At 71.2% G+C, this 19778-nt stretch overlaps 2 protein-coding genes across 5 annotated transcripts; both read right to left on the bottom strand.

Moving 5' to 3' along the window:
* Window positions 1-168: 168 nt before the first annotated feature.
* MAST1 (microtubule associated serine/threonine kinase 1) lies at window positions 169-13410 on the bottom strand. 4 transcript variants are annotated; one of them, XM_054807961.1, is made up of 27 exons: window positions 13238-13410; window positions 12748-12779; window positions 11837-11925; window positions 11273-11348; window positions 11012-11090; window positions 10548-10711; window positions 9998-10073; window positions 9441-9647; window positions 8616-8717; window positions 7824-7953; window positions 7438-7505; window positions 7269-7354; window positions 6916-7124; window positions 6292-6430; window positions 6083-6215; window positions 5810-5975; window positions 5481-5582; window positions 5278-5400; window positions 4743-4852; window positions 4415-4542; window positions 4002-4189; window positions 3729-3905; window positions 3191-3420; window positions 2713-2835; window positions 2296-2432; window positions 1980-2149; window positions 169-1601 (listed from the first exon to the last, which is right to left on the bottom strand). In XM_054807961.1, the coding sequence occupies exons 1-27, from the start codon at window positions 13274-13276 to the stop codon at window positions 925-927; spliced, it is 3960 nt and encodes a 1319-aa protein (XP_054663936.1). In that variant the 5' UTR covers window positions 13277-13410; the 3' UTR covers window positions 169-924. The 4 variants fall into 4 exon arrangements, with proteins under 4 accessions (XP_054663936.1, XP_054663938.1, XP_054663937.1 ...); XM_054807963.1 differs by having other exon boundaries at window positions 10548-10693; XM_054807962.1 differs by having other exon boundaries at window positions 12748-12776.
* Window positions 13411-14179: 769 nt separating this feature from the next.
* Window positions 14180-16724, bottom strand: RNASEH2A (ribonuclease H2 subunit A). Its single transcript, XM_054807855.1, has 8 exons — window positions 16577-16724; window positions 16355-16426; window positions 16072-16198; window positions 15792-15879; window positions 15185-15322; window positions 14909-14996; window positions 14701-14824; window positions 14180-14385 (listed from the first exon to the last, which is right to left on the bottom strand). Exons 1-8 carry the CDS (start codon window positions 16701-16703, stop codon window positions 14253-14255), a joined length of 897 nt encoding a protein of 298 aa, XP_054663830.1. The 5' UTR covers window positions 16704-16724; the 3' UTR covers window positions 14180-14252.
* Between the last annotated feature and the right edge of the window lie 3054 nt (window positions 16725-19778).

The following is a 19778-nucleotide window of genomic DNA, read 5'->3' as shown; positions in this document are numbered from 1 at the left end:
AGAGAAGTGTTCCCAGGGCTGTGGGACCCCCAAACCACCGCCCGGACAGGGCCGAGAGGTGGGGCTGGGGGGTTGGGGGCGGGGGGTCCCCCCGGGGCTGCGGCGCGATGACGTGTCATACCCCCACCCCCCCCCGGGTCCCCACGGAGGCGCAGGCCAGGGTCGGTGCTGTACAGGCTTTATTGGTCCCCAGGGCCCCCCCCGGCCCCGGCACCCCCTGTCCGGGGGGGGGGGGGCGTTTGCATAGCGAGAACGGGGGGGGGTGGGGGTGGGTGGTGATGATGTCACGGGGGGTTGGTGATGTCACCTGCTTGGCCGGCCCTTGCAGTGATGTCAGCTGCTGTCGCGCGACATCACCGCGTAGCTAGGATGCATCATCCCTGCTCGGTAACCTCACAGCAGTGACATCATCGCCCGGCACCAGTCATTGCCACCACCCCGCTGTCCCCACAGCTGTGACATCACCATTCCCACACCTTCGGCTACATCAGAGCTGTGACAGCAGCACCCCGTTACATCATAACTGTGACATCACCGCTCCTGCGCCATTAGTGACATCGTAACTGTGACATCGTCAATTCCATACCACCACTGACACCTAGGCCGTGACATCACTCTCACTCCCCAATGGCCACCGCCATGTCACTGTTCCCCCTCCCCGAGTCGCTTCACAGCTGTGCCCTCGCCCCCACCACCCTGCCGGTGACATCACCGCTGTGACATCAGCGGGACCAGAACCAGGGGCAAACAGGAGACTGGGGGTGGGGGGGGGCTGCCGGGTCGATGACATCACACCGGGGGGGAGCGCGTCACAGTATTAACCCTTCGTGTACACGGGGAGGTGCCGGGGGGGGGCGGGGGGGGGGCTGCGCCCCGCATGCCTGGGGGTCCCCCCCCTATTTACAGCCGCGGGAGGGGGGAAGCTCAGCGGCCGGGGGGGGGGCCCGGCGCTCCGGGGGGGCCCCAGCGCCCCGTCCCCGGGGGCCGCGCCGGGCCCCACCACCACGATGGGCACCGGGGGCCCCCCCGGGCCGCCCCCCCGCCGGGCCTGCTCGTGCTCCTGCACCGGGCTGAGCGCCTTGGGGGGGCCCCGCGCCGCCCGCTCGGGCTCGTCGCCCCCCCGGGGGGGGCGGCCTCGGCGCCGGGGGGACCCCCCAGCAGCAGCGGCAGCTCCTGGCGGCCGAGGCGGCGGGCGGGGGGCGCGGGGGGCGGCCCCTCGGCCGGGCTCTCCCCGTCCCACTCGGCCAGGCTCTGCAGCGGCGGCTCGGCCGGGAAGTCCTTGCGGGCGGCCTCCAGGCCGTGCTTGCGGGGCGCCGCCGCCGCCGCCTTCTCGGGGGGGCCCCGGCGGGCCAGGCGGGGCGACTCGGCGGCTTTGGGGTGCAGCTTGGCCGGGAAGGCGGGGGGCGAAGCGGCGGGCGGCGAGGGCGTGTGGGCCAGCGGCGAGAGCGGGATGCTGCCGGCCGACTTGCAGCGAGCCGCCCGGTACTGCCGCTGCAGCTTCGGGGACAGGCCCTGCAGCGAGCTGGGCCGCAGGTGGGGACCGGCCGGCGCCGGCGAGGGCGGCGCGCTGGAGCCCGGCGAGCTGCTGGGCGGGGAGGCCCCTGTGCAGGCCGCGGGTCAGGGCCGGCTGCGGGACCGGGGCCCACCGGGTTCGGGGCGGGGCTGCGGAGAACCCGCCCGGCCGGGCCCCTCACGGCCACCGTAGGCCCGTTCCGCTCCCCCCCCCCCCCCCGTGTCCCTCACGGCCACCGTCGCCCCGTCTCACCCTTCGCGGTCCCTCGCGGCTCCCGTAGACCCGCCCCGTCCTGACCCCGCCCACCGGCCCCGTCCTGGTCCCGCCCCGTCCCCATGGTCCCGCCCACCCGCCCCGCCCTGTTCTCCATGGCCCCGCCCCGTTCCCATGGCCCCGCCCACCCGCCCCGCCCTGTTCTCCATGGTCCCTCCCACCGGCCTCGCCCCGTTGCCATGGCGGCGCGTACCCGTCTCGGCGGCGCGCGGCGGGAGGGCAGGGTCCCGCGCGCGCGCGTGGGTGGGCGAGGCGGGCAGGCTGTCGGAGGAGGAGAGCGAGCGGCTCAGTGACGTCAGCGAGCGGCTCGTGTGCAGCAGGGACGCCTGTCGAGCCAGGTGCCGGAACAGCGCGCTGCGCCGCCTGCCGGCGGGGAGGACTGTCACTGCCGCGGCCGGGCTCCGCCCACAACCCCGCCCTCTGCCCCGCCCCCCGGAGCCAGGCCCCGCCCCCTGCCCCCGACCCCCCCCCGGTCGCCCCCGACCCCCCCCCGGTCCCCCTCTGCCCACCTCTCGTGGCCGCCCCCGGCGCCGCCCCGGCGGTTCCTCCGCGCCATCTTGGCCCGGGCGCTGCGGCGCCGCGCGGGGCCCAGGCGGATGGACGTGTTCTCCAGCGGCGTCGTGGTCACCAGCACCTTCGTCCCGCTCTGACGCACCGGCAGGTCGCTGCGACGCCCCAACACGCCCCGGCGCACACGGACCCCGACCCTGCACCCTCCGCCACCCAACTCCCTCCCACCGGGACCCGCCATGGCCAGGGACCCCCCCGGGACCCCCAACCCCGCCATGACCCCACTGTGACCTCCTGGCTACCCTATGGCCCTGCCGTGACCCCCCCCCCCAGAACCTCTCACCCCGTGACCTTTTGACCATGTGACCCCTCATGACCCCCCATGACCCCCCCACGACCCCCCCATGACCCCTGACCTTGAGGATGAGCTCGACGACCTCAGTGTGCACCAGCCCATGGACGGGCTCCCCATTGACGTGGGTGATGAGGTCACCGGCGCAAAGCCCCGCCTCCTGCGCTGGGCCCCCCTCCTCCACGTGCTGCACCCACAGCGCACCGTCACCCACGGCACCCCGACGTCGTCGTGTCCGTCCCCCCCCGCGTCCCCCGCTGCCCTCCCACCCAGACAACAGCGGATGCTGCAGACACCCCCGTCCCCCAACGTCCTCCCCGTCCCCCAACGTCCTTTCCCAGACCCAAAATGTCCCCCCAACCCCCAGACCCCCAACGTCCCCCCCCGTCCCCCAACGTCCCCTCCCAGACCCCCAATGTCCCCCTGTCCCCCAGCGTCCCCCTTCCCCAAATGTCCCCCAGTCCCCCAATGTGCCCTGGTCCCCCAACGTCCCCTCCCAGACCCCCAATGTCCCCCTGTCCCCCCAGTGCCCCCCCGCTGACCCAAACGACGTGGTGGACGCTGTAGACGTCGCTGTCCCCCAGGTAGACGCGGATGGCACGCAGGGTGAAGCCGAACTTCTTGCCGGGCCGGGGGATGGCGATGGGGGAGCGGGGGGCAGCCACCGCCGGGGCCAGCTCGCGGCCGGGGGATGAGTCCCTCGAGGACGGGTCCGAGGACAGCGACCGCGGGGACATGGGGCTGCCCAGGGGCGAGGAGCCGGGCGCCTCCCCTGCACCCCCCGCTGGCACCGAGACCACCGACCCAGGCGGCCGGGGCCCCCACTGCCCCCCCCCCCCTCCATGGGTCCAGGGCAGGCCCCCAGCCCCCCACCCCATGGCATCCACGGGAACCCCCTCCCAACCCCCAACCCCTCCCCCCAGGTGACCAGGGACCCCCCAAACCCCCGGGACTCGGGTGTCCAGGGGACCCCTGCCACCCCCCCCAGCCACCCTTGGGGTCCCCACCCCACCCGGGGGACCCACCCCCCTCCATGGGGACCAGGGAGGGGATATTGGGGTCCCGGGGGGTGACACCCACCGCTGGGGATGATGACGGAGAGGGCGGTGGCTGACGCTGACTTGGTGACCTTCCCGGGGCCGCGGGGGCTGCGCTTGTCGCCCCCCGCCTCGGGGGCCACCCCTGGGTGCCGCGGCCGCCGCAGCCCCAGCTCGGCCCGGGGGGGGGGCAGGTCCGCAGCCCGCGGCACTCGCTCCCCTGGGGGGGACACACACCAGCTGGTGAGGACCCGGGTGGCCGGGACCCCCCCAGGGACCCGGGACCCCCCCAGGGACCCCGGTGGCCGGGACTGACCTGGCTCCTCGCTGAGTCCATCCGTCTGTCCATCGCGGGGGGGGGCCCCATTGCGGGTGGGTGGCTTCTCCTCGGGGGGGGGCCCGGGGCGCCCCGGCTCCAGCAGCGCTGAGAAGCGTCGACGGGCACCTGGGGGGGGGCTGGCCTCGCCTTCGGGGGGGGCCCCCTCGGCTGCCGGCGGGCGCTTCCTGCGGGGTGGGAGGTTTGGGGGGGGGGCTGACCACTGCACCCCGCAAATCCCCCCCCCTCCATGGGACCCAGGCAGACCCCAGGGGACCGCGGGGTTGTCCCCCCACCTTGGGGACCCAGGCATGACCCCCATCTGGGGCCCCCAGTCTTCCCCCCCCCCAGGGACCCCAGCATTCCCCCTGCCCCCCCCGGAACCCCATCGCTCCCCGGACGCGGGTGCTCACAGCTCGGGCGACGCCGTGCGCCAGCCGCGGTCGCGGGTGAAGCCGTCGCGTCTCCCCTCGTCCCGCGGCCTCCCCTTGGCCGTCTTCGGCTCCTGCTGCTGCGAGAGCTGCTCCAGGCTGCTGTACACCTGCGCACGCGCACCACCTCGCACGAGGGTTTGCACCAGGTGTTGCACACGCGTGATCACACGAGGGTTTGCATGAGGGTTTGCACGGGGCTGTGCACGAGGAGCCTGCACTGCACGGGGCCATGCGAGGTCCTGTGCATCCCCCTGTCCCTGCATCCCCCCCCGTCCCCCCGTCCCCATGTGTCGCCCCCAGCCCCCACCTTGCTGAAGCGGGGGGAGCAGGACGAGAACTGCCGGATCTCCACGGGTTCGTCCTCCGTCGTGTCCTCGTCCTCGTAGGAGGTGACATGGGGGTACCGGTCCGAGCGCGCTGGGGGGGGCGAGGGTGAGGGGGACACACGGGGTGGGGGGGGTCCCATAGGGTGACCCCAGGGGTGAGGGGGCCCACAGAGAGGTCTCTGGGGGGGGGGGCACATGGGGGTTCCTGGGGGGGTCCCATGGCGGGGGGGGGGTTAGAAGTCCCCTGGGGGGTTGTCCCTGTTTGGTCCGGGGGGGGGGGGGGGTGCATGGGACGCCAAGGGAGGGGTGGCGGGGGGGGGGGTCCCTGGTTGCAGTGCTGGAGGGGTCCCAAGGTGTTCCCAGGGGTGCTGGGGGGTCCCAGGGGTGTTCTGGGGGTGCCCCAGGGTGGTCCCAGGGAGGGTCCTGGGGGGGGTCCCAGGTGTGTTCCAGGGGTCTCCCGGGGGGGTGTCCCAGGGGTGTCCCAGTGGGGTCCCGGGGCGGGGGGGTGTCCCTCACTGTCGAAGTAGCTGGTGTCCTCCTCGGACTCGAGGTGCGGCACGAATTCGGCCTTTTGCCGCAGCAGCCCGGTCCAGTCGAGCGCCGCGAAGAAGCCGTGGGCCTTCACCTCCTGCGCCCCCCCTGCGCGGATGGGACGGGGTCAGGGGGGCAGCGGCCTGGGGGGGGCAGGGGGGTGCGGGTGGGGGTGCGGGGGGTCTCACCGGCACCGAGGCGCTGCAGGGGGTCGGGCTGCAGGAGGCAGGAGATGAGGTGCTGGGCGTCGGGGGGCAGCGCCTCGTCCCCCTCTGGCCACAGAATCTCGTCTGGGATGGGGGGGGGGGGACACGGGGGGGACAGAGGGACTGTGAGCACGGGGTGACACTGCCAGCCCCACCGCGTCCCCACGGCCCCGTGCCCATCCCTGTACCAGGGGTGACCTGCCTGTCCCTGTGTCCCCCGTGTCCCCCCGTGTCCCCCCCAGCCTCCCCTGTCCCCCCATATCCCCCCTGTCCCCCCCCGTCCCCCCCCATGTCCCCCCGTCCCCCCGTACCCGAGATGACCTGCCCGAAGAGCTCCTCGGGGGTGTCCCCGAAGAAGGGGACGCAGCCCACCAGGAACTCGTAGAGGACGATGCCCATGGCCCACCAGTCCACCGGCTTCCCGTAGCCCTGCCGCAGGATCACCTCGGGCGCGATGTACTCGGGGGTGCCGCACACCTGGGGGGGATGTGGGGGTGCATGTGTGTGTGTGTGGGGGGGTGTCACACCACGTCCCAACGCCCCCGCCCACGTCCGTGTGTGTGTGTGTCCCCCCCTGCGCCCACCTGCTTGTCGCGGAACTCGCGGGCGTCCTTCTCCATGTGGCCCTCGTAGAGGTTGGTGGTGAGGCTCATCAGCCCCATCTTGGAGAGCCCGAAGTCCGTCAGCTTCACGTGGCCCAGCGAGGTGATCAGCAGGCTGCAGGGAGCACGGCGTCCGGCATCGCCCCAGCACCCCCACGGCTCCATCCCACCCCCCAGTGCCCCCCCCGTACTTGTCGGGTTTGAGGTCGCGGTGCACGATGCCGTAGTTGTGCAGATACTCGAGGGCCAGGACGGTTTCGGCGAAGTAGAGCCGGGCCAGCTCCAAGGGCAGCGCCCCGATGTGCTTCAGCAGTGTCGCACAGTCCCCGCCTGGGGGGCACGGGGGGGGCACATCGGTGTGTGTCACAGCATCACCCGTCACGCCCCAGCGGGACACAATCACCCACCCAGACATCAAGCGCCGTGTCGGGACATAGAAACGCCCCGTCGTGACGCCAACTGCCCCACATGGCTCTGCCCGGCCCCGCAGTAAAAAGCCCAGCTCCATATTGTGACAACTGGCCCCATATCACGACACGCAGCCCTGTATTGTGACGCCCAGCCCCATACCGCAATGCCAAGTCCTGTATCACAACGCCCAGCTCGCGATCACGATACCCAGCCCCGTATTGTGGCACCCACCTGTATTGCGATGCCTGGTCCCATATCACAACACCCAGCCCCATATCATGATGCCCAGCCCCGTATCACAATGCCCAGCCCTGTATCACAATGCCCAGCCCTGTATCGTGACTCTCAGCCCCATATCACGACTCCCAGCCCCATATCGTGACGCCTGTTGGCCTGGCGCTCACCTTCGACGTACTCCATGACCATGCAGAGGTGGCGGCGGGTCTGGAAGGAGCAGAACATGCTGACGACGAAGGGGTTCTCGGCAAAGGTGAGGATGTCGCGCTCCACGAACGCCTGCTCCACCTGGTTGCGCAGCAGCAGGTTCTGCTTGTTGATCTTCTTCATGGCAAAACGCTGGCGCGTGGCCGTGTGCCGCACCAGGTACACCGCCCTGCCGGCACAGCCGCACATCACGCCGTGCTGGGGACCCCAGGGACCAGGACACACACACACACACACACACACACACACCCCCCGCAGGGACCCCGACATCTGGGACCCCCCCCCAGGGACCCCGACGTCCGGGTCCACTCACCCGTAGGCGCCGTTGCTGATGAGTTTGATGGTCTCAAAGTCGCCTTCGCCCGGCGGCTTCTTGGTCCTGGGGATGGCGCTACGGCCCTGGGGGGACACGGGGGGACACGGGGTGATACGGGAGGGGGACACGGGAGGGGGGGACACGGGAGGGGGAACCCAGCGCCCACCTCAGCCCCCTCCTCGGGCTCCGGCGTGTTGCTCCCGCCGCTGTCGGGCTCCTCCAGATGCACCACATCTGCAGGGGCACGGGGTGTCACACGTGTGCACCCCCAGCGTACGACACCCCACGCACCACCCCCTATGCACTTTCCCATACCCCTGCACACCCCCAGTGTGCAGGCACTCCCCGTGCATGCTCTCACACGCATGTGCAGCCCTGCCCGCCCCTATGCACGCCCCGCAGATCCCGTGCACGCCCCACACACACATGCCCTCCCGTGCAAAACCCCATGCGTGCACACTCCCCCCCCACACACACATGCCCCTCACGTGATCCCCCACGAGCATGTGCAAACCCCGTGCCCGACCCGTGGCCGCTTGCACACGCGAGTACCAGGGAAGGGGTCCCGTGCCAGCCCCAGCTGCGCGATGATGTAGCGGGGGATGTCGGCCTTCAGCAGCCCCTCGCGGGCCTGGCCCTCCGCTGCCGCCAGCAGCTGGTAGAACTCGGCCGGGTCGAACTCCTGCACCGACACGCACCGACACGTGTGTGCACGGGCACACACACCCCCGTCACATGTGTGCACATGGGGACGCATACCGGCATGGTGCAATGCAGCAGCAGACAGCAGGGGCATGTGCTGGTGCACATGTGTGTGTTGGTGCCCACAAGTTCTGCATGTGTATGAGGGGGTGTGTGTGAGAGCACCAGGACACGTGTGTGAGCACCAGGACACGTGTGTGTGCACCAGGACACGTGTGCATGTGCGGGTTTGAGCCCAAATGCATGTGTGCACGTGTGCTGCTGTGCCAGCACCAACGCACACGCGTGTGCCAGAGCACATGGGTGAGCACGCATGTGCCCACATGCACTGACGGTCATGGGCGAGTGCACACGTGTGTGCCCCCCCGTGTCTCCCCCCCCCCCCGCCTTTGTCTCAGTGGTCCCCAGGATGCTCCATCACCATGGCGCTGCCCCGGCAACACGGCTGTCACCATGGCAACAGCAGTCCTGCCTCCCCATTGGCTGCGCGCAGGGATTGGCCAGGGCGTTGTCAGGGTGACCGGAAGGGCTTCGTCTGATTGGACAGTTGCGATGGTGCAAAATGGGATGGACGGGAGGGGGGATGCTGGGGGGGGGATGTCACAGGGTCCCGGGATGGGGGGGCGGCCCGGGGGGACTCACCAGGCACTCGAGCAGCCGCGCAGGGCGGGAGATGATGATGAGGAGCTTCTTCACCAGCTGGGTGATGAAGGCCACCTCCTCCGACTCAGAGCGCTCGTAGGCCTGGGGGAATGGGGGGGGGGATGTCATCAGGGGGTCCTGGGGACTCACATGGGGTCCTGGGGGGGTGTCTCATGGGGTCTGGGGCATCCCCTTGGGTTCTGTTGGGTCCCGTTGGGTCCAGTGGGGTCCCATTGGGTCCCTGGGGGGTCCTATTGGGTCCCACTGGGTGCCCTTGGGTGCTGAGGGTTCCCATTGGGCCCTGTAGGGCCCTGGTGGGTCCCCATTTGGTGCTGAGGGTGCCATTCAGCCTCGTTGGGCCCAGTTGGGACCAGCTGGGTTCTGTTGGGTCCCATCAGGCCCCCTGGGTCACCGTTGGGTGCCATTGGGTGTCACTGAGCCTCTTTGGGCCCTGTTGGGTGCCAAATGGGTCTGCGTTGGGGCCCAGTTGGGCCTTATTGGGTCTTGTTGGGTCCCACTGGGCACCGTTGGATCCCGTTGGGTCCCACAGGTTGCCCTTGGATCCTGTTGGGTCCCACTGGGCACCATTGGGTCCCATTGGGTCCCATTGGGCACCGTTGGGTCCTGTTGGGTCCCACTGGGCACCATTGGGTCCTGTTGGGTCCCACAGGTTGCCCTTGGATCCTGTTGGGTCCCATTGGGTCCCGTTGGGTCCTGTTGGGTCCCATTGGGTCCTGTTGGGTCCCACAGGTTGCCCTTGGATCCTGTTGGGTCCCATTGGGTCCTGTTGGGTCCTGTTGGGTCCCACTGGGCACCATGGCTCACGTCCTGCAGCAGCCGCTCCATGTTCTCCTGCAGCTCGTAGAAGTAGCCGGCAGTGATGAGGCCGTGTCGGGCCTTGGCCAGGCAGTCGCGCGCCAGCTCGACCAGCTGGTGCTGGATGAAGCTGAGGGCACCATCAGCCAGTGGCGTCCCCCCGGGGCCGCAGCCCCGCACAAACTCTTCCAGCCGCTCCTCCATCTGTGCTGTTGCCTGCAGAACCCAGGCGGACGGGCTCCCCACAGCTCCCAACACCCCCACAGCCCCCCCCAGGGACACCCAGGTCCCCATATCCTCCCCCAGTGCTCCATAGCTGCCCCCAGAGCTGTCCCACCGCCCCCTCCAGGAACCCCAGAGCCCCCTGGATCCCCCATAACCCCCCAAGACCCCCATAACCCTGCCAGGACCCCCCCCAAGACCCCATATCCTCCCCCAGTGCCCCTTAGCTGCCCAAGACCCCCCCAGAGCTGTTCCATAACCTCCCCGCTAAACCCCATACTCCCCCCTCGAAGCCCCGAAGACCCCATGTCCTCCCCCAGTGCCCCACGTCCCCCCAGCCCCACCTTGGGGAACCGTTCCTTGTAGACGTGGTTCATCATCACGATCTCGTTGTCATGGGACGAGGGCGAGCGCCCAGGGCTGGGGAGGCACCGCTGACACCCGCGGGACCCCACAGCATGTGTGTCCCCCCCCCCCCCCCCCGGCAACCTCACCACTGGCACCCACGGGACCCCCAGAACCCCACCCCCTGGCATTCCCACCAGTGGCACCCACGGGACCCCCAGCATCCCTCCACGGTGTCCCCACGGGGACCCACAGTGTCCCCATTCCACCGCCCCAATGTCCCGTGGCCACAGCGTCCCCCGTCACCCTGCTGTCCCACACCCCACGGTGCCCTATGCCCCCCCCCGCCATGCTCTGGGTCACCCCACCCCTATGGTGTCCCCAACCCCATGGTGCCCCCCATGGTCTCCCCAAAGCCCTGGTTCCCCCCAACCCCATGGTGACCCCAGTAGTGTCCCCCCACCCCCCCAGCCTCCTGGTGCCCCGATTCCCCCACAGGGTCCCCAAATCCCTGGTCCCTCCCCAACCACTTGTGGTCCCCAGCCCCACCTGAGGCTGCGGGAGCGGGGCCGTGGGGCCGGCCCCCCCCGGGCCCCCCCATCCTCCTCGGCCAGGCTCTCGGAGCTGCCGAAGTGGCGGGAGAGGAAGCGCAGCTCCTCCGGCGTGGGCTGCGCCGGCAGCTGGTGCAGGCGCTCCTGCGACGAGCACGAGGACTGCGCGCCCGCGTCACCCCTCCGACCCCCACAGACCCCCCCTATGGACACCCCCCCCCTCCGTAGCACCCCACGAAGACCTATGGCCACCCATGGGGACCTGCTGACCCCCGTGGACCCCCCTCAAGACACCCGCTGCACCCCACGGGGACCCCCGGCCACCCACGGACCCCTCCCCATGTGTGGGGACCCCCCAAGTGTGGGACCCCCACCAAACCCACAGCCAGGGGACCCCTCCCCGCAGACCCCCAGTGACCTCCCTGCACATTTTGGGGGGGGGCTCCGGGGCCCCCGACTCACCGAGACGGTGGAGCTGGGGGTGTTGGTGCCATAGCCCGAGGAGGGCAGCGAGGCCAGCGACCAGCGGCGCCCATCGGCCCTGGGGGGGGGGACAGGGGGTGTCAGGGGACCTGGGTGCCCCCCACCCTGCCCCAGAGCTGGGATGGGACCCAGACGCCTGGATCCTCCCCCATCCCCATCACCCCCCCTGGATACCTGGGTCCCCCCCCGATGCCCGGGCGCCCCCCGTGCCCCCCCCGTGCCCCCCCCGTGCCCCCTTACCGCCGGGAGGAAGCGAAGGAGAAGTGGGCCGGGTTGCTGGGCGAGAAGTTTCGGGGACTGTCCAGGGGGCTGCTGCCTGCGGGGGGGGGGACACACGGTGTGTGGGGGGGACACTGACATGGGGGTGACATCACCACTGCCCCGCCCTGCCAGGCCCCACCCACCCACATCGCGGGGGCGGGGGGGGGCATAGGGCCAAACGGATGCAACCCACCCCAAGGGAAAAGGGGGGACCAGGAGGGACCCCAAGGGCTGGGGGGGGGGGGGGCAGGTGCTTTGGGGGTCCCTGTAGGTATCAGGGAGGCCCAAGGGGTTATTGGGGCTGGGGAAGGTCCCTGGGGGGGGGTCACAGGTTTGCCGGGGGGTTCTTGGGGCCTGAGGGGGACAATGAGTCCCTGGGCGGGGGGGGCGGTCCCAGCGGTTTGGGGGGGGTCGATATGGGGGGGCCCATGGATCACTGGGTCTTTATGGGCCCCTTTGGGGGTTTTGAGAGGATTCGAGGGGTTCCAGGGAGGGGGACACACCAGGGGGGGTTGTGGGGCACCGGGGGTGCGGGGGTCTCACCAATGTGTCCGGGCAGCGGCGAGTGGGGCCGCGGGAGGGTGGGGGAGGTGCTGGTCAGGATCAGGCTCTTCCGGTTGCTCGTGCGGCAGCTGGGGGAGGGGGGGCCGTGGGGGGGGGGGCCGGGACCCCCCTCACACACAGTGTTCCCCCCCCATACGTGTCCTTGCACCCAAACGCACCCACAACACCCAAAGATGCTGGGGGGGGGGGGGGCACTCACAGGCCCCCCGCCCCCCAGGGGATGCAGTGATGGGGAGGGGGGGAGTTGGGGGGGGGGTAATGGCCATGGGGGGGCTCGTGGGGCCGGGGGGGGCCGAGGATGGTGGGGCAGGATGAGGAAGGAGGATGAGGGCCAGAGAACAGGGATGAAGGAGGGAGGAGGGTGGAGGAGAAGAGATGAAGGGTGAGGATGAGGATGCAGGAGGACGAGGATGGGGATGGGGAGGGATGAAGGCTGAGGATGAAGGAGGGATGAGGAGGGGGATGGGGGTGGGGAGGGATGAAGGCTGAGGCTGAGGATGGAGGGGGAATGCGGGTGGGGATGGAGAGGGACGAAGGCTGAGGATGAAGGATGGGGATGAGGATGGAGGATGAGGATGGGGGGAGGAAGGCCGAGGCCCCCGTTACCTTTTGGTGCGGCGGAACATGCTGCTGCCCACCAGGATCGGCATCGGGGGGGGGGGGGGGTCCAAGAGCCCGGGGGGGGCCGGGGGGCTCCGGGGCGGCGGCGCCTCGGCGGGGCGGGGGGGGGGGGGGGGGGACGCGGCGGCGGCGGCTGCAGCGGGGCGGGGGCGGGGCCGGGGGCGAGGCCTGGGCCGGGGGCGGGGCCGGGCGGTGGGTGCAGTGGGGGGGAATGGGGGGGGGAATGGGGGGGCGATGGGGCGGGGGGGGCGCGGGAGGGGGGGTCTCACCTGCTGCTCTTCCGCGGCAGAGGCAGCTCCTTCTGCAACACGGGGCAGAGGGTGGGGGGCGGCCCGGACCCCCCCGACCCCCCCCCGGCCAGACCGCTCCCCCCGCAGCCACGCCGTGGGGGGTGCTCGGGCCCTGCCCCGCTGCTGGGGGGGCCCAGGCGCCGGCTCCATCCCTCCCCCCCGCCCCGGGCCCCCCTATGTCTGAAGCCCCCCCAGATCCGGCTGTCCTGGCCCCCCCCCGGCCCTGCAGCCCCCCCGGTACCGGGCCCGCATCACCCCCCCCCCGGTGCCGACCCTCCCGGTACCGGGGCTGCATTCCCCCCCTCCCGTACCCGCCCTGCCCTGTACAGGCCCCCCCCCCCGGACCGACCCTCCACCCCCCCGGTACCGAACCCCCCCTCGGTACCGAACCACACCACCCCCCGCCCCCGATACCGATTTCCCCCGCCTCGGCACCGACCCCTCCCGGTACCGACCCCCTCCCCGGTACCTGCAGCCGCCGCCGGCGGATCACGCCCGAGTCGTCCATGGCTCCGCCGCTGCCGGTGCCGGTGGGGGGGGTCCCGGTCCGTCCCCCCCCCCCGCGCTCCCGGTGCCCGCAGCCCCCCCCCTCAGCCGCCCGCCGCCATCCTCCGCCGCGCGGGACCCCCGGGAGCGCCCCGCCCCCCCGGCCACGCCCAGCCCCGCCCCGACCGGGGGGGGAACCAACCCCGGGGGGGGGGGCGGTTTAACCCCAGCGCTGCCAGGACCCCCCGGGATGCCGGGACCCCCCCGGGACCCCCCCGGGACCCCCCGGACCCACAGCCCCTCCCCCCCGGCGCTGTCCGCGGTGCTGAACCGGCCGCGCTGTCCAGCCGGACGCGGGGGTCCCCTCGGGGGGGGTGGGGTGGGGGGTGGGGGGTGTCCGGCTGTGTGCCCCCCCCCCCCCCGTGTGTGTGTGTGCCCCCCCCGGCAATACGGCAGAGCTCTCTCCCCCCCCCGCCTCATTAGTGACATCACAGCACCGTAACCCTCCCTAAAAATGCACCCAAAAGAATCGGGGGGGGGGGGCTGCTCCGGCCCCCCCCCCCCCGGTGACACCCCCCCCCGGATTAGACCCCTAATCCCTCGGGATTGAGGACACGGCCACTTCCAGGCGTGTGGCCAGGACCGATTAACGGGGGGGGGAACAACACACGCCATGAACCAGGGTTCCCTTCCCCCCACGGGGGGGGGTGTACATGATCGTGGGGGGGCCACAACCCCCCCCCCCAAAGCCAGGGAGCCCCAAACGCCCCCCCCAAAACCTCATAGGCTCCCCAAAAACTAGACACACTCCCCGCTCCCCCCTTCCCTGTGACCCCCCCCCCAACTTCACAGGGGGAACAAACGGGTTTGTCACAGCCCCAGTCCCCCCCTACCCCCCAAAAAAGTGGATTTAGGGTTTTTTTATCATTCTTTGTTAAAAAACAAGCACTTGCTTTATTGCGGGGTGGGGGTCAAGGATCCCTGTTTTGGGGGGGGTGTCACAGCTCAGCCAGGGGTCGCAGTCTGCGCTCCTGGAAGAAGCGGTGGGGGGGGCGGCGGGGGGAGGCCCGGGCGAAGTAGGAGAGCAGCGATGGGGGGGCCGTGGGGTCCTCCGCCGGGTCCTCGTCAGCCCTGGGGGGTGCAGGTCAGGGACTCGGGGGGGGGCACAAGGCTGCTGGGGAGGGGGGGGGCCCTGGTAGCCCCCCATTGCGTGGGAACATTCCCCCCGCTCCAGACCCCTCAATGCACAGACACGACCCCCCCGAGCCCCCCCCCCAGCCATAGATGGGTCCCCTTGTGCCCCCCCCAATCAGCCAGGGTCCACCCCCCCTTTACAGAAGCAGCCCCAGACCCCCCATAGCATCACACTGGGATCTCCCAAGCCGTGTGATGTCCACCCCCCACCCCAGATCCCCCCGTGGCCCCCCCTGTGCCCCCCCCCTTTACCACTTGACGGGGACCCCCCCACGCTGCAGCAGCTCCCGCGCCGTCCCCCAGCTGAAGCGCACGAGCCGGGGGAACCCAAAGACGGGCTCCAGGTTCCGCCGCAGCCACTCCTTCGTCTTGGGGTCTGGGGGGGGGGCCATGAGGGGTTCCCGCGGGGGTCAGGGACCCCCCCAGAGACTCCCCTGCCACCCCCCCAGGATGCTCCTACCATTGGGGTACCCCGAGCCATAATCCCGGTCAATGTCCCCCAGGTCCTCCACGAAGCTCCAGTTTTTCACAGCCCGGTCACGTGCGACCTGGGTGGGGTAAAGAGATTTTGGGGGGGTCCAGAGGGGTTAGGGGGCATCCTGGGGCCCCCTGAGGCCCCCCCCCCCCCCGAAACTCACTGAGGGGGGGAGAAGATGTGGGGTGCAAGGGGAGAATGGTCCGGGGAGGGTTGGTCCTTGGGGGGGGTGTCGGTGCTTGGGGGGGGGTCGGTGCCCACCTTGGCGCAGATGCTGGCGGCGCTGACGACGGGGAAGAGCGCATCGGCTTTGGGGCGCACGGTCACCCCCAGCCCCGGGAAGCGCTGCCGCAGCTTCGCCTCGTACTTCTCAGCCGGCCCCACCGTGTCCACGAACACCTGGGGGAGCCCCGGCCCCCCCTCCAAAATCACCCCTGGCTTCCCAAAAATCACCCTATCTCCCCAATCCATCCTGACACCCCCCCAGCACCCCAAAACTCCTGCAAGCGCTCCTCAACCCCCCCAAACCAGGCTGAATTGTCTGCTGCACCCTGACCCCTCCTCCACAAAAGCACCCCCGAATCCACCTGGACCCCCCCCCAGCCCCCCCAAACCCACCCTAAATTACCCCCAAACAATTCCAGACTCCCCCTGCACCCCCAAACCCCCCCAAATTCACTCCAAACCAACCCAGACACCCCCCCCCCAAGCCCCAACTCCCCCCCTCAAACTGCTCAGCCCCATGAGGGAAACTGAGGCACGGGGGGGGGGGGGGAGCAAGGTGGGGTATTGCCTCGGCCCGGGGCCCCCCCAGTGCCCCCTCCCCATACCTGGGCTGCCCCCCCCCCCCCGGCCCCCCCAAACTCACCTCGGCCACCTGCACCCCAGAGTCCAGTGCGAACTGGATGAGGCCGACAGCCGTATCCTGCGACAGCTCATTCAGGTTGTACTTGGCTCTGGGCGGGGGGTACGGGGGGGCGTCACCCCGGGGAGCCGCCACCCCCCCAGCACCCCAAACTACGGGGGGGCAGGAGATGGAGACTGCAGGAACCAGGCTGGGGGGGGGGGGGTCAGGGGCACCCAAAGGTGCTGGGGGGGCCAAGAGGGGTCCTAGCGGGCCCTGGGGGGTTCGGGGGGGGGGGTCTCACCGCTGCTGCATGCAGGCAGAGATGTGGTCGGGGGGCAGCACGTGCAGCGCCCACCCCAGGACGTCGCCCGCCGCCTCCAGCAGCCCGAAGCGCCGCTCCCGCTCGGCCTCCGACAGCGTCTTCGAGTCTTGGGGGGGGGGCCAGGGTGAAGGACCCCCAACTCCCCCGGGGACTCCCCCCAGGACCCCCCACCTCCCTCTTGATCCAACCCCCCCCCAGGGTTCCCCCCCCTCCGCACCCCAATTCACCCCCCAGGACCCCCCCACCCCCCGGGTGCCCCCACCTGCCACCCCCAGCGCCTCCAGCTCCTCCATCTTCTCCACGGGGCAGTAGCAGATCCCGTAAACCATCGGTCCTGGGGGGGGGACACACACACACACACCGGGGAGGGGGTTAAACGGGGGGGGGGGGGGAGGGAGGAGCCCCCCGTGCGCAACCCGGTACACCGGGACCGCCCCTCCGGTGCAAGCCACAGCCGCCCTCCCAGCGCCCCCCCCGGGCTCACCCAGCACCGGCCCCCGCCCCGCTTCGTCCACGCCGAGCGCGCAGGGCCGGCGGCGGCAGAGGGGGGGCACGGCCGAACCGAACGGCCCCGCGGCCGCCGGGTCCCGCTCCGAGCGCGCCAGCGCCATGGCGGGGCGGGGGGCGGGGCTTCCGAGGGGGCGGGGCTTGTGGGGGCGGAGCTTCCGAGGGGGGCGGAGCTTCGGGGGCGCACGCACAGGCTGCTGGGAGATGTAGGCCGCGCACAGGGGTCACGGGCAGGTCCTGCGGGGGGGGGGGGGGGGGGGGTGTCACGGGGGGCCTGTCGGGTCCCGGGTGGGGTGGGGGGGGGTCCCGGAAGGCCCGCCCCCTCCCCCCGTCGCCCGGTCCATCCGGGAAGTGCCGCCCCGGGGCGGAGGGTGCCGGGTAGCGCGGGAGGGAGTTCCCGGAACGGCCCCCCCGCCAGCCCATATATGGGCATGGCTGCGTCAGCGGGGAAAGCCCCGGCACCGCCTCCTTCCGCTGACGTCGGTGCCCGCGAGCGCTGGGGGCCGCAGGGGGGTTCCCACGGGGCGAGGCGGGACGGACACGGACACGGACACCCGACCGCCCCCCCAACACAGCACAATTAGACCGGTCATTAAAATTATTATTATTAATTAAATACAAACGTACAAAAAATAAACAGCAACAACCCCCACCCCCCACCCCCCCCCGGGGGCTTTTTCCCACCGGGGGGTCCTGTAAACTTCACGGGGGGATCCCCCCCAATATGCGCGCGCACACACCCCCCCCCCCTTGGGGTGCACAAACAGGGGCTCAGCCCCCCACAAAACGAGTCCAAGCCAGGGACCCCCCCAGGTGAATCCCCAGTTTGGGGGGTCTGACCCTGCAGGTCCCCCCAGCCCTGGGGGGGTCCCCAGGCCCAGCTGGGGGGTTCCCGGTGAGGGGTACCCGGTTCATCCCGTAGGTCCCGTTCCTGCGGGCCCTGGGGGTCCCCAAGCCCAGGGTGGGGCCCCCCCACGGGGGGTGCCTGGTCCTGCAGGTCCCTTCAGGCTGGTTCATCCGGGGGGGGGGCCCAGCTCCCCCACAGGGGTCCCAGTCCAGGGGTCCCCCATCTTCACTGGTCCTTTTGGGGTTCTCCAGCAGGGTCCCCAGTTTCTGCAGGTCCATGCCGGGGGGTCCCTCTGGGTGCCCCCCAAAAAGCGGTGGCCTTCGCTGAGCGGCAGTCGGAGCCGATGGGAGTCCATATCCACAGGGTCTCTTGTCAGGGTGTCCACGGGAGTCCCCAGCAGGACCCCCCCAAAGCTGTGGTCCTCATCCCAGCACTGTCCTATGCAGCATCCCGTTGGGGGACTTCATACCTCCATGTTGGGGGTCCCTGTCCCTCCAGGTCCATCCAGGTCCATGGGGTCCCTGTCAGGGTGTCCACAGGGGTCCCTGAGGGAGCCCCCCCAAGCCACAGTCCTCACCCATAGTCCCACACAGCATTCCATCTGGGTCCCCACCAGGCAGCAGCGGTCCAGGCACCCCCCAGGCCCGGTCCGTTCCCCTCTGAGGGGTTGCTAGAAGCCGAGGGCGGCACCGGGTGGCAGTGGGCAGCCAGAGCCAGCGTGGTCCCGCACGGAGCCACGGAGCCGCCGCACCTGAGCACGGAGCCCGGCCGCCGTTGCTGCCAGTGCTGCGTTCTGGGCCCGGAGCCCACGGACGCGCTGCTCCAACCGGGCAATGCGCTCCAGCTTCCGCCGCCGGCACCGGCTCGCCGCCAGTCGGTTCCGTAGCCGCCGCCGCTCTGCCTGCAGCCGCTCCGGGGAATCTGGGCCTGGCTCAGCCGCCTCAGTTTCCGTCGCCGCTCCGTGGACCCCCGGGAAGGGTCCCCCCCCTGCCGCTGTCACTGCCAGCCCCGGCGGCTCCGGTAGCGCCACGTTGGGCGGCCCCGGCTGGTGCAGCTCGTCCAGCGCCTGCGCGAAGCTGCCAGTGAAGCCATCACGGTCCCCCGGGCCGGGGTAGAAGAAGCTGCCGGTACCAGCGCCGCCACCGAAGAAACCACCGTCAGGGCAGGGTGCCGGTTTGAGCCCGCGGAAGGGCTCAGGAGGGGGTCCCGCAGGCAGGGCCCCTGATAGAGCCCCGTAGTCGGGCTCGGGCCGGCTGAAGCCCCCCGGGAAGGGCGCGGGGCGGTAGAACGGCGGCTCCATCCGCGCGCACATGCGGCAGCACCGGGAACGGGAGCGGAGGCGGCAGCAGGACTCGAACCCGCGACCCCGCGCCGCCCGCCCGCCTTATACCCGCCCGCGGCGGAAACGCGGCCCCATTGGCTGCGGCCCCCCAGGGACACGCCCCCCGCGCAGGGACACGCCCCCGTGCGGGAATGGGCGGGGCCTCCGGGGTGGGGGGACGGTGTGCAACGGGGGGGGGGCACACGGGTGTGCAAGGGGGGAACACGCCGGTGAGCACACGCGTGGGGGACATGTGGGGGGCGTGTGGCACAGGCATGCGCACGGGGTGCACACGGGTGGGGCTTCGGGAGGGCACACGCATGTGAGAACCTATCCCGGCACATGTCCCGGGTGCACACGCGTGTGAGCACAGGCCCTGGTCATGTCCTGGTGCACATGTGTGAACATGGGCCCCAGCACGCATCCGGATGCACACACGTGTGATCCCAGCCTACACCAGGCCTGGGGCGAGCATAGAGCACACACGTGTGCCCTCGCAGAAGCGCTGTGCACACGCACGTGAGCTCACATTGGTGCCCACGCGTGTCAGCTCTCACCCTTGTGGGAACCTGGATGCCTGGGTGCCCCCACGGGTGCCCGGACACCCAGGTCCAGACCCCATCCCTGAGTCACCACTGGCACCACGTGAGTCACTTCCCTCCCCGTGCGATGGCGTTGCACGCCCGGGCCGAGTGCACAGGACCCCAGCCCCCTCACGGGGGGGGCGAGGGTGGGGGGCTCACGGGACCCCAGGGGGGCCCCAGGCATCCGGGCGTGGCGGACGCGGGTTAACAAGTAGCGTGTCCCGGCCTGCCGGGGCGTGGCAGGGACGCACACGCGCGTGCATGCATGAGGACACGTGCGCGGCGCCGCGGTTCGGGGGTCCCCCCCCACCCTGTCTCGGCCCCATGCTAATGCCCAGGGGCTTTCCGGGGGGGCCCCAGGCGTTGGGGCCCCGCCCCCCCCCCCCCGATTTCCTGGATTTTAGGGGATTTTGGGCCCGTCTGATTT

Source organism: Grus americana, chromosome 33, assembly GCF_028858705.1.
Source record: "Grus americana isolate bGruAme1 chromosome 33, bGruAme1.mat, whole genome shotgun sequence".
Classification (NCBI taxonomy): domain Eukaryota; kingdom Metazoa; phylum Chordata; class Aves; order Gruiformes; family Gruidae; genus Grus; species Grus americana.
Note: the sequence above shows the minus strand (reverse complement) of the source record. Positions and strands in the feature narration are given on the sequence as shown.